The sequence below is a fragment of the Magnolia sinica genome, chromosome 11 (genome assembly GCF_029962835.1).
Source record: "Magnolia sinica isolate HGM2019 chromosome 11, MsV1, whole genome shotgun sequence".
Taxonomy (NCBI): domain Eukaryota; kingdom Viridiplantae; phylum Streptophyta; class Magnoliopsida; order Magnoliales; family Magnoliaceae; genus Magnolia; species Magnolia sinica.
Genome location: NC_080583.1, coordinates 7,473,104 through 7,486,814, shown reverse-complemented (window position 1 = coordinate 7,486,814; position 13,711 = coordinate 7,473,104). Strand labels below are relative to the sequence as shown.

At 41.8% G+C, this 13,711-nt stretch overlaps 1 protein-coding gene across 2 annotated transcripts; it reads left to right on the top strand.

Annotated features, from left to right (window-relative positions):
- The first annotated feature begins 5,461 nt into the window (after window positions 1-5,461).
- On the top strand, window positions 5,462-11,811 carry LOC131218716 (uncharacterized). 2 transcript variants are annotated; one of them, XM_058213446.1, is made up of 4 exons: window positions 5,463-5,768; window positions 7,997-8,291; window positions 10,062-10,112; window positions 11,344-11,811. In XM_058213446.1, exons 1-4 carry the CDS (start codon window positions 5,512-5,514, stop codon window positions 11,746-11,748), a joined length of 1,008 nt encoding a protein of 335 aa, XP_058069429.1. In that variant the 5' UTR covers window positions 5,463-5,511; the 3' UTR covers window positions 11,749-11,811. The 2 variants fall into 2 exon arrangements, with proteins under 2 accessions (XP_058069430.1, XP_058069429.1); XM_058213447.1 differs by lacking the exon at window positions 10,062-10,112 and having other exon boundaries at window positions 5,462-5,768.
- The last annotated feature ends 1,900 nt before the right edge of the window (window positions 11,812-13,711 follow it).

Below are 13,711 nucleotides of genomic sequence, written 5' to 3'. Positions count from 1 at the left end.
ACTTTCCTATAAGATATCCTACTCTCATGGGATCTAAACCGTCGAAATAGTGGTCCATACCATCAAAATCATTAAAAACGAAAATCAAACTTATCCACGATCAATATAGACAAATTATCTGATGAAAAACAATATAACTCACCTACTATGTTGGTCCAAATAATGAATAGATCAGAATAATTTTCATCTAGCATAATTAATATAATAATATCTACATTTTTATTAGTTTTGATATTATATATACGTGATATATTATCTAAAAAGTACGACTATATAATAATTTATGATACAGCCGTTGTATCAGATCATGTCCCCGTTAATAATATAGGAGAAATTGTTAGGCACTGGCATCAATACCCTAAGCATCCTGTGCTTCTCCTATTTCTCTTCCAAGTATTGCATGTGTGGAAAATCTTAATCATTGAATAGTTTAATCCATAAATAAAATATTATATTATGAAATAATAAAAATTTATAATTAAAAAAGACTACAACTATCTATAAGCTCAGATCGACGTCCTTAAATTCATATCAATTATCTGGATCATCAGATAAGTTGAACGGCCTGATTTTTGAGCTAGATGATTTCTATGATGTTTCCAACCTTTTTAGACGAATAGGATGTCATATAAATATAAAAAGTAGTACTGACTGCAGTACTGAACATTTATTCCCTTAGATTCCGGTAGATACGGCAGTACCGAGTTTGTTAAAGTTATCTCACCGTTAGCACGTGGAAGAGAGAAGTATCAATCTGGACCGTCTATCTAGTGTTCCAAATTTCAATTTGAAGGCCAGTTATCAGATGGCTGATATCATCCAATATTTGTATACTTTTAATAATTTCACATCCATATTAGGGTAAACTATCTGGACGGTCTAGATTGGTGCATCACCCTGCCATGTATGCTGTGGAGGCATGGGTCTACCATATTTCATTTGCACCGGCTCTTCTACATCTTCTCTCCGGATGATGATAAGCCCCGTCTATAAATCTCGTAGTGATAATCTCGTTCTCGGCAATTTGTCGGCCCAGTAATTTCTCCATTGATCTGCATATTTTGACGTTTTTATTGCAATATTTTCAAAAAATAAATTAGAAATCAAAATGAAATATTAGAATTTGTTTATTATAAATTTAAAATATAAACATTCAAAATAATTTATTCTACTCCTAAATCATTTTACTCTTAAATGAGAGAGTATTACTCTATTTCAATATTGAGATTACGGGATTAAGTGCTTGTATGGTTTAGGGGTGCACATGGTTCGACCTGGTTTGGTCTAGTTATGGGGTAAAATTGGAACTGAAGCATTCCGAACGGTTTCAAGAAATCTAGAACTGAAATTGAAATTGGACTGTTTGCACCCTATAATCAAATTGGAATTGGACCATTAAAAAATTGTTTTATTTATATGGTTATGAGCTTTTTATAATCTAGTTCAATTACATGGTTTTTTTTTATAATCCAGCCCAAGCTCCTTTAATGAAAATTTTCACATGGAGTAATCTTGTCATGGTTTGTTTTTATAACCACTTCATGTTCCCAAAATAATTTTACAACCAATATCTATTTTTATTGTGATCCATTTGATGAATGATATAGTTTTTAATGTTAAAAAAATAAAATTTAAATATTTATTGACCAAGGGGTCTAGTTCCAAATTCGGTTCTATGGTCCGGGTCAGTTTTGCAGTACTCCAAACTGGGAAATAAACTGAACTAATCAGTTATTTGATTTTTGAAATCAGAAACGGTGCACTTCATAACCAGACCAAACAATGCAGTCTAGATGGATCCGATCCTGTTTACCAATTCTACCAGTTCCGTGTGTGCCCATAGTATGTCCGGACTGCAGTGTGGCATGGCATGAGTGGATGCATGTTTAGTAAGAATTTCAAAATCTTTAACCCTCTCCATTTGCCGATTGAATGAGCCACGTCCATGATGTTTAAAAAAATATAGTTAAATTGAATAAATTAATGGTCTATATTCGAGATGCTTGTAGACCTAACCAGACTAGGACAAATAAGTTAAATGGTTTTGTTTAAATGAAGCATGGTTATATGTACATTTCGTCAGTACATGTGCATGAAACATCACGCTCTCTCCGAGCAGCATCGAAGTCTTTCTCTTGTATGATGACCTTGTGCCTAGGGGCAGAGGAAGTTCCTGTAGTTGGAATATGTGTGAGGGCTGGTGATAAATCCACCCCGTCCGTCAGTTTTGTAAGACCTCGGTAGGTCAGATGACTAAAAATCATGTGGATCCCAAACTCATGTGGGCTACACCACACAAAACAGTAGGAATGGAAACGAGCACTGTTGAAACTTTCCTGGAGCACCATGATGTTTCCAAACCGTTCATAGGGCTATTGCCACTCAGATTAATTGAAGGCAAAAACATCATCCTGATACAAAACTTCTGTGGACCCCCACAAAGTTTCCAACAGTAAGCATTCAATCCCACATGTTTCATGTGGTGTGGACCAGAGAAGTTTTGGATCTCTCTGGATTTTAGAGTCTTGTCATATCGTGCTATTGAAAATTTGATGGACGGTGTGGATTGTCAAAGGGCATATCTGTGGGCCCCACGCAGCTTCCAATTACAGGAATTTTGTCCCTGGGATGACAGCCCTTCCACTCCCTAAGAGCATTATAGAATTATTATTTTTTTCACTTGCATGTTTAATCTAATTTCCAGCAGCTCACGGATACCATCAGGATTTTTCTTAATTTGGACTTCAAGTTGGGTTCAAAACAGGGAAAAGCTTTACATGGTTGGCCCACCCAATGGATGGATTAGATCGTGCATGCACATGTCACTTTGTCATATCCACGGTGTAGACAGGCTCTCCTACATGCGTGGAGCTTATAAATATACACTTTGTTGCTACAATAACAGATATACATCTATTTCATCTGCAATGTATTATGGAGACTAACTTGCCCCGACCTGACCTGACTTTCACCTGTTCCAAGCTTTACATTGGGTCCAAGAAATCTGGATCTAAGTATCCGAATGGGTGCCTAATAGCACATGGACTTGATCTTTGGGCTCAGGTCTTCAAGAACGAGATCAATCTAATAGTACCCGGACCACTTGGGCAGGCATATTGTAGGACCCGGCCCGTAGAAGTCCCTAGCTTTTCGGGTCCACCTCGTTGTATATGTAAAACTCATTTCGTCCTTTAGGTGATAACTATAATGGCCCACACATGTTATTTGCGTAATTCAATTAAACACAAGCCCACGTGTATTTACAAAGGCCCCTGTTCGATTAAGCATGTGCATGAGAGTGCTAGAGTCGTACTCGACTTGAGTTTGATTGAATGCCTGTGACCCCAATGTTGAGATGGATTAATTAAGACTGAATCTGTGGGATTTCCCGCTTTCATCAGCAGCTAGTTGTTATAGCGATCGGGTGATTTTAGAAAGGTAAGAGTTGGACCTTTCGAATGGATTTTGTTTTACCTTGCGTTAAAGACTTTTCTTTAAACGATAATTGTAGATTCTGTATTTTTTTAATAAAACAATGATTAATCAATATATTTAAAACTAAAGGCTAACAATGTTGATTTTATTGATTAGTATTTGAAGCTTATTACAATTAGCGGATAAATAAAATAAGTAGATAAATAAAACAAATGATGAATACTTATGATTGTATGGACAAACAATCAAAGCGGATGGTCAACAAGATATGATTAGAGTGTGATCTTCTAAGTAATGACTCATTTGATTGGGGATCTGATAATGGTGGGTTGTGGATATTTATATTAATCTTAAGCGTACTACAATCATGGTACTAGACAATAGTGATCTAGGCTAATTTAAACTCTTGATATTCTGTAGCGTGACTAGATAGAAGTGGATGAACTAAAAACTAAGGATAAACAACATTGTGTCGTGTATGTTAATTATGTTTGGCATGGGCTTCGAACTATTCATCGTTGCTCCTTATATAACTTTGGGAGTAGGTAAACTTTCGTTGGGTTTACTTATTGGTCCAGGATCCTTGACAATTCGATGCACAGTTGTTTTCTGATCTTTCTAGCCTAGCCAAAGAGATCTTTGTGGGTCACAGTATCAAATTGTTTTCAGACCTCATTGCCAATGTGACTGCAGAGATTTGAAGTCGTTATGGGATTGGTCTTACTAGACCAGGATTCATCACGATATCTTTGGTTTCCACTAATTCTGAGAAGAATCCGCTTCTTGAACCTTCGTAATCATCACAAGAGCACCGATCGTCTCTAAGAGGATCTCCTATCTTGGTAGGATCGCACAAGATGCCTTGCCTAGTATATGCAGATTTGTGATAAGATCCCTATTTCGACGGATTTTTTAAAACTTGTTGAGCACATTGCTTCAGCCACACATGTCACTCATGTTAGGGCTACGTATCATTCGTCACAATGTCTTATCTCTAGACAACACGAGGCTTTGTGTTGTTCTGCTTTTGGCATATGATGTGCCATCGAAGAATGTGGGCATCAATACGTGAGTAGGATTTCATCCATCATTAAGTGTATAGTACCAATACATGATAGCATCTTACTGGCTTGCGTGATGCGTAGAATGAGGTAAATAAATTCGAAAGAAAGCATCGCAAGGGCTCATGTGGATCACGCCAATGGAATATAATATAAAATTCCTCTCAAATCTACCATGTTTGCACAGTGTGGCCCATGTGAGTTTTGCATCGGGATGATTTTTAGCTCCCCTTTGTCTTGATGAGTTACACCTGGTTATTGGGATCGATGAAAGACAAACACCTCAATGCCTCCAAATAGGAGCCCATATGAAATGGCATCCCATCCCCATTGTTCCATGTAGTGTGGCTCATTTGAATTGTGGATCTACCCAGTTTTTGGTCATAAGGCCCATGATTGATGATAAAGCCTGATGGAGGGAACGGATTTTACATACAAAGGCTGGTGTTTTGCACAAGTGCGATAAAAAAATTCCAGTCCTGTGACCTGTGCTCGAAACACGATGGTTGACCGCCCTAATCACACATGTGAAACATAAGGACCATTGATCCACGAGGCTACAATAAGAGCGGACGCTATCAGCAGCAACTCGCTACAAGACGGTGTTGTGTGGGCCCACCATGATGTATGTGTTTTATTCAAACGTTCGTTCATTTAAATTTATTTTTTTTTCATTTCATTTTTTGGCTCATCAGACCAAAGTCTCGGTTGTAGCACACCACAGGAAATATCAGTGATTGGACGCCTACCATTAAACTTCTCAGGGGCTACAAGAGTTTTGACTCAAGCTATAACACATCCTGGAAACATAATTTTTACAGATTCGTTTGACTTAATTGTCTGCCACGCATGCAATTTCTAAGTAATTTCCAAGTGCCTGAGTATCAACCATCACACTCTGCCAGTGGTTTTTGCGCCTGAGTATCAACCATCACACTCTGCCAGAGTATCAAAAGTGGTTTTTCTAAATTAGAAAATACAGAAGCACTGTAAGAAACAGAAGAAAGGGGGAAAAATGCAACAAACGCTTGTAGACTCGACTAATTTCAATCCTAAAATCCTTCATTGCTTCTCAAAATCAAAGCTCTCAATCCATCCTCGCTGCAGTAAAATCCGAAATAATTTAAAAAATCCTACTACCATTCGTACAACTGCTACAGTCATTTCCAGCCCTTCGAATTCCTTCATAAAACACTGCCTCAAGCTCCGCCAGAGCTCTTCCTATCGCCATTCGCATGCTTCCGTTCTCGTCGTCGGTCTCACTCCCATAAGGTAATGATTTCTCTCTTTATCTTTGCTGGGCTTTCTTTCTGATTCAATTTGGGCATTGTTTTCTGAAGTATTGGGATTGATTTCGTTAGGAATTGTGTTTTTTGGGTGTTTGGTATCTGTTTTTGTTTTGCTCTTGATTGAAAAGAGCTAAATCAGGACAAACTAGAAGTGGGTTTTCGGTCTTGGGGTTGGAATTTGAGATTTTGGAGGCGAATTTTCAGTTTGGTGTGTCCCACGTGATGTATGAAGGGCATCCAATCCGTCCATCAGATATATGAGCTCATGCCACCCCCAGGTAGCAAAAATCAGCCTGATCCAACGCTCTAGCGAGCTACAGCTTAGGGAGCATGCTGGGAGGGAACTCCCCGCCATTGATTTATACCGAGGATCACCTGAGTTGCAAAACGTACTGAATTTGGCCTGACTTGTCATCCAGGTCAGATTAAGGGTCTAGATGGCCTGGATTTAAGATAAACTACATGTTGGGTTCCTCATTCAAATGAACAATAAGCATTCACTCTCAACTTTTTCCCTGTGGTGTGGCACACTTGAGTTTTGGATTGGGCTGATTTTTGGGTACCGGATGTATCTTGAGGTCACGGATATGATGGACGGGTTGGATTTCATGAATATTCATCACGTGGATCTGAGTTCTATCCGGCATCATCACTGCCACCAGAGCAGCCCCTTTCTGGAAAGTGGGTCGTGTTCTTCTTCTTCTTCTTCTTCTTCTCTCTCTCACTCTCTTAAATGGAATTTTACACAGTTGTCCGGCACAGTATGGTGGATTAAATGCACCAAGCTGGCCCACAAACACAGGATGAACATGTACTCAATCCAAAACCATCCATATTGTGGGCCATGCTGTGGATGGGGCACAACATGGGAAATTATGCTGATTGGAAGCTCATAACTGTCCAATTCACAACCATCAAATTGACGGTCGGAAAGAAAAAGGCATCGACGGTGTGCATTAAGTGGGATGCAATGGGCAAAGGTCCATTGCTTGGACAGTTAGGACTGCTGGATCAGTGTGATTTTTGGACTGTGCCCACTGCCCAGTGAACTAGTGGGCCTCTCAATTTGAATAATTTGGATTGATTATACGCCTGGCATCGGTGCTTGTTGGTGTTTTCATCCATGTGATCCACCCTCATTCTAATATGATGTAAATCATTTCCAGTCTATCTGATCATTGAGATTATGTGATGAACAATATATCGATTGGTGAGTGTTTGTTGATGATGTTTACTTGCTCAAGGTTAGCAATTACATTAGGGCGTGTTTGGGTGCATCATAAAATTGAATTGCAATCGTGACTTATTAAATGTGGACCATCAGCTAGTTCCTTTAAACTGTCCATCCTTTCCATTTAGGGGCATCCCACCTGATGTGTAGGAAGGGCCATCAACAGGTTGGGTTCGGGTCGGGTCCTAGTGTACCCATGCCTCGCCAGCTGGGTTCATGTCTTGCTGGGTCCGGGTCTCGTTCTTGAAGACCCGGACCCGATCCGCTCGGATCTAGGTACCCATCGGGTCTTTGGATCTAGGTTTCTAGGTAGTTTTCAACTAAGAGCATTTGCATGGTCAGGCCAATTGATGGATCATGGATGGCTTTAGATCACTCATGCATGCGCGACTTTGACACATGCGTGGTGTGTAAATGGGCTTCCTTGCATGGCTTGGGAAACCTTATTCCATTGCTGGAATAAACTAACTGACTTGACCTGGACCCCGCTTGAACGAACCCAACCTAATTTTAACTGGGTTCTGGTTGATGGATCCAAATTTAACCGGGTCCCGAAAGCTGAGATCAGAACCCCACCTAATTACTTGATGGGTCCAAAAGATTGGACTTAGACCTGTTAAAATCGGGTTGGGTCTACTGGGTACACGCGCTTCGGGTACCCATTGACAGCCCTACGTGTAGGATAGCATGATTTTTCCACGTGTTCATCTTCTTTGTGGGGGCCTCCTTATGCAGCATTGAGATGCCCATGCTCTCTTGCCAGGTTGGCCATGCGTGCTTGTGGGTCTAGCAAACCTCTTAATTGTACAGTCCCTGTTTTGATATTTTCTACACATCCCTGAGATTTTTCAAAATTCTCAAGTTCCTATATATCTAATGAATTGATTTGTATGAAAAAAAAAAAAGAAAAAAAGGGAAGAAGAAGAAGAGAGATCCATGCAATATGGAAAAATCCAATTAATTTTCTTATTCACATGCAGGGAGATATCCAGATTTCAAGAATTACAGGGAGAGGGGCCCACCATTTTGGATTCTTTACTTCTACTCAATGATGCCGAAGTTCCCAAAGGATTATATGACCCATCTGTTCGCATTGTGCGTGTGAGCTCTATTGTGATGAAAAAACTTTCTGGGCTGCAATCAATAGATTCCGTTGAAGCGATCGCCCTTATGAGAATTCCCAGTAGCTTCTGCAACATGGATGGTGACCAAGAGGAAGATTGTGAGAGTTGGTTTCCTTCTCCACATCGAATATTAGTCCTGGACGGAATTCAGGTGTTTTTATACTTAGTGTTTGGTTTTCAAATAGAAGTTGTGGGTTTGAGCTTTGATGGATATGGTGGCTTTTATTTTTACAAAACAGTTATCCTCATAACTGACCAGGTTTTAAGGTGACCCGGCCCGTTTTGGTGGCTGGTTCTTGTCCAAACCAGCCCGTTTTTGAGCTTTGCTAGGCCCACACATGTTTGAGTCAGCTGATGCACCCACCACCACATATTCCAGCGTGGCAGACAGGTGAACTAATCGAAGCCAGCCATCAGGTGGACCTCACCGTGCAGATGTTACTGCCCAAAGATGTGGTCCATTCAGTAGGTGTGCCATTATATTAGAAATAAGTTGATGGATAGGAAAATTTCGGCTGATTTTTTTCACAACCATACATTTGTTCAGCTAATTGTGGCCCTCCTGAGGAGTGGTCTAGCCTGATTCTTGGGATAGGGAATCTACAGAAGGGTACCCTTTTGATGGATGGCTTGGATATTGCACCTGTCCACCATGTTGGCACATGTGATAGCGTGTGCATTAGCTGACTTGTACACGTGTGTGGGTTAACAAGGCTTTCTATGTCTAATCAAAGGTAATTCAGAAGGATGCATTATACAATGCTCTACCCAAGCGTGGTTCATGGTTCATGGTTCAATGTTCTACACGTTGATATGATGGGCCCCACATTCTGGATGACCCGCATGACAAAAAGTCACACAGACCAGACGGGGAGGTCGGGCTGGCTTGGGCAAGAAAATAGATGGTTCAGAAGAAAATGCAGCAGCGGTCCATGTTCAAACCGAAAAGTTCCAAAGATTCAATGGCTATGATATTCTAATGAGTGCATGGGCATCTGTTCTAGGGCCTACCTTAGCAGCGTTTTGGATCACTTGAACATTGCCTCACTTGCACAAACTGAAAACGTGAGTGGCATGTAAAAATTCTCCATTTGAGCATTGTATAATCTCTTCACGGAGTTTCTTCTGTTTGAGCACTGGATAATCTCCACATTGACTCGTGTTCCTGTCCACATGGGATCACCTTTTCTAATGCTTGTCATAGTTCTAAAAATCTGTGACTTTCACTATGAAACTCCATGGTGTGCTCGACTTGGTTCAGACTCGACATGACTCATTGAGTCGGTCGCCTACTCGGTCAACACAACACAGCTGGGCGTGACTCGAACTGAGCCACTTGCCGAGATTATTCATTTTTAAATAAAGAATGGTAGTGGTTAGTGGCTATTCAAGCTCATGACCAAGGTATTCAATAACGGTTCATTACCTTACGATACACGAACGTATCGGCTGTTACAGCCTTTAAAAAAAATAATTTGTAATGGCCTCGTAACGGACCGATACAGGGTCGTAACCGCCATTACGGCCCCATAACGCATAATGGCACCCACCGTTACCATCACCTAATGTAACCGTTTCTAAGTACCACGCTCGTGACCTCACTTGGTTAGGGCAACAGTGTTTACCAGCAGGCCAGGTAATGATATTGTCATTTACTTTGCCTATTTTTATATGCATAGTTTTCCAAGTACCTTGTATTATCAAAATATTATTTCTAGTTTATTTATTAAATATTTAGTTGAGTCAAATTGAGTCTTCGAGTTGACCCGACTCAACCGGATATCTCGAGTTGAGTTTTTTTAAACTATGGTTGATCTTGGTATTGCTTATGCATATGAGAATCCACCTTTCCTTCAAATGATCTAGTGAACTTTTTCTAGCACGCGGTACACTTCTAATGCATCGAACCTGATCGCTGCAGGATCCCGGCAACCTTGGTACTTTACTAAGATCCGCAATGGCATTCAGATGGGTATGATATTTGTTCTTGAATATGATATGTAATTTTCTTCTAGATCCCCACCAATCTTACTTGTGCATGTAAAGACAATCATGCCCTTGTGGACATTGATTGGTTCCTAAATGTGGTCAACCCAAATAGAGAAAAGGTGTGATTACTTGGATGTATTGGCCCTACCACCTGTGCAAACCGATCAGAGCACGCAAGGGAAACTTTTCCTCACATGCGCAAGTAAAATTAGCATTTTCATTTAAAATGCTTCCTTTTTCTTTTTTCTTTGGAGAAAAACTTTGATGCTCTGGCAGAGTGTGATGGATGATACACAGGAACTTATGTAACATACAAGTCAAATTAAACTGTCCAAAATTGTGGGTCCCAGTTTAGATGTATCACAAACCAATAATTATACTTATCTGATCATTTTACCATCGGACTGATGGACAGTTATTGGATGGTTATATCTAATGGTCTTCTTTCAAGAAACAAGAGTCCACGATTGTAGGTTTGGATTCTTCAACCAATCTGATTTTGGGACTGAGAGCATATTTGGCAATTTAGTCGGTTTTGGTTTGAGTTAATATATGCCATGTGTAAAATTTCTGAGTGGATGTTTATCAAGCATTACACTCTGCCAGAGTATCAACTCCCCTCCATCAGGGGTATTCTGTCCAAAAATAATAATCAAGGCCATTCCAATCATGTTGTTTGAAAATGGGCTAAAGATTATAGTATGTGTAGTGTGTTTTACTGACTTGTGGCAAGTCATCCATGGTACACGTTGCATGCATGTGTGCCAATCCAGACCGACCAAGTTGCCCCCTTGGGATGGAGCATAGACCAAAATCGCTCTGATTGGTGTCCATCAAATGTACAGTGAAAAAGAATTCGGTCACAGCCCCAAATTCAACAGGCAAAGTCAGATGGTTATGATTATCTGGTTGGTGTGATTTTTGAGCTATGATTTATCATGACATGGCCCACAATTTGTGCTGTCAGATTGAAGCAGCATTCCAAATTCAACTGTTGAAATTACATTGTTATGACCATATATGATTAGTGTGATTTTCAGGCTATGTTCCATCTGCAGTTGCGCCCTCAATTTCAGTGGTTGGATTGATGCACTTGTTTGTAGTGTGTCATGGCCCACCCAAATAACGGCGACATTTATTACTCTTCTATGTTTTTCATCTCGCCGATTCTCTTCCGCCTCTTGTAATGACTGGTTTGTGCTGGTTACTGACAGGATGGGGTTTTTCTACTCCCTGGTTGCTGTGATCCTTTCAATGACAAAGCACTCAGGGCAGCCCGCGGAGCTTCCTTTCAGCTCCCCATTGTTTCTGGTAAGTGGGCCCACTTAAAATCTTTAAAACACAAATTCCAAATGAAGATGTTGGCTGGCCATCCAGATGATGATGAAGAACAAAACGGCCCACTTTTGCTCTCTCGGGAGCTTGCGGATGCGTTAGCTGGTGGGCCTCTTTGCTTGGTCTTGGGCAGTGAAGGCCGTGGCCTTTCAGAGGAATCCAAGCAGGCCTGTGAGCTTGTCAGCATTCCGATGGCCGGTGAGTTTGAGTCTCTCAACGTATCGGTTGCCGGCGGGATTTTCTTGTTTATGCTGCAGCCTGAGTACCAGAGAGTAGTTATCTGATGATCTGATCCGCTGTTTTGCATGGATTCTGATTTCTCTTTATTTCATTCTCCATTGAGGGAAGCAACTGGTCTGAAACAACCACAACCCAGTACCACCGTACTGGGAAAATGTGGAGCCCACCTGATACATTCATAAAATCCAACCCGTCCATCATATGCATCAGAACATGTTACCTGATAGTTCCTACAATCAGGCTGATCAGTGAATCAGGTAGGCCACACCACAGGGAACAAGTTGGGAGGGAATCTCCACCCTTGATTTTCGAGGGTCCACTCATGCTGTGTATATGAAATCTTTGCATTCAGACCGTTCATGCGGTCTGGATGAAAGGTCTCAGGCCCAAAAATTCAGGTAAGCCGATGTGGAAATCAAGGGTCCGCGTCGCCTCTCACACTGTTCCCTGTGTTTTGGCCCACTTGGGTGTTCTGATTAGAGTGAGTTTTGGAACATGGAGGTTATACGGTGGATCGTGCTGGTCGGGCTTCATCCATCATGTGGGCCTTACATCTGCCTGGTACCACTCGAGCAGGTGTTATCATTAAGGTGGGTCCTGTATCTCATAGATTGGACTATGATGAGATTTTCTTTCTTTCTTTCTTTCTACTAATTACCATCAATATGATAGTGGAGGCTTGCCTGACCGTTGATCAGGACCACGGAAGGGCCCAGTCCGAGGGAGAGGTGGGATGCGGCAATCCCCAGCTGGGAACTGGCAGGAGCTTTGAGTGGTCACCATGATGTATGGGTCTAATCCACCCCGACCATTCATTTTTTCTTATCATTTTAGATATGGGCCCAAAAAATGAGGCAGATCTAATGCTCAAGTGGACCACACCACAGGAAGCGGGAGTGGTAATGATTCTCACCGTTGAATTTTTTCTAAGGACCCACCCTGATGTTTATTTGTCATCCAACCTATTCATAAAGTTACATGGAACTGGAAGAAGAGAAAACATAAATATCAGCTCCATCCAAAACTTCTGTGGCCCCGAAGGAGTTTTCAACTGTGAGAGTTTCATCCCCATTGTGTGGTCCATTTGAGCCTTGGATCTGCCTCATTTTTGGGTCTATGCCCTAAAATGATATGAAAAAATGGATGGACGGTATGGATAGGACCCATACATTGCGGTGGCCACTCAAAGCTCCTGCCCGTTCCCAGCTGGAGAAGGGTGAGGTGGAGACGGGTGGGGGTAGGACGCAATCCGCGTCCGTAGAGGTGGGCCTGTTCAAGGTTTATGTATTTTTATCAGCTCAGGATCTATGCATTCTCATCGGGCCTGTGGTTTTGCTAGGCCCTTTGCATTGCATTGACAATTGGGGGTGTGCATTGAACCTAACGGAGTCGAGCTGGCCTCAGCTCGGCTCGGTCACTAGGCACACCCAGCTCGAACTCGGCTCGGCTCAGCTCAGTGATTGAGCCAACATCTCCAGCTCGGCTCGGCTCGGCTCGGTCAACAATCGGACTAGTTCGAGCTGAGTTCGAGCTTGTTTTGAGCCATGTTCAAGTTTGTGCAGTGATTGATGGACGATCCAGATTAATGGACGCATTCGATGTTGGCCAACAGCTCATCAACTGGACGATCCAGATTGATGGGCACGTTCAATGTTGGCCAATAGCCCATCAATCGGATGATCCGGATTGGCCCTTAGGTTGGTGCTCTACTGTATCATTTTCCTAAGGAGTTGTGGCTTATCGGAGATCTGAGCGTGCCGGACGGCAAGGTGAGAGCGTGTCGAACAGAGACAGGTCGAGCTAAGCATGCCAGACACTAGACAGGGATAGTGCGAGCTGAGAGTATGCCGAACAGGGAACAGGTGATCTGAGTGTCCAGGTAGTGCGAGGTGAGATTTGAGAGAGTGCCGAAAAGGGGCGAGCCAGATAGGAGGGAGAGACTATAGAGAGAGAGAGGGAGGAAAAGGAGGAGTAGAAATTAGGGGCACCCAGCAGCAAGGGAAATGG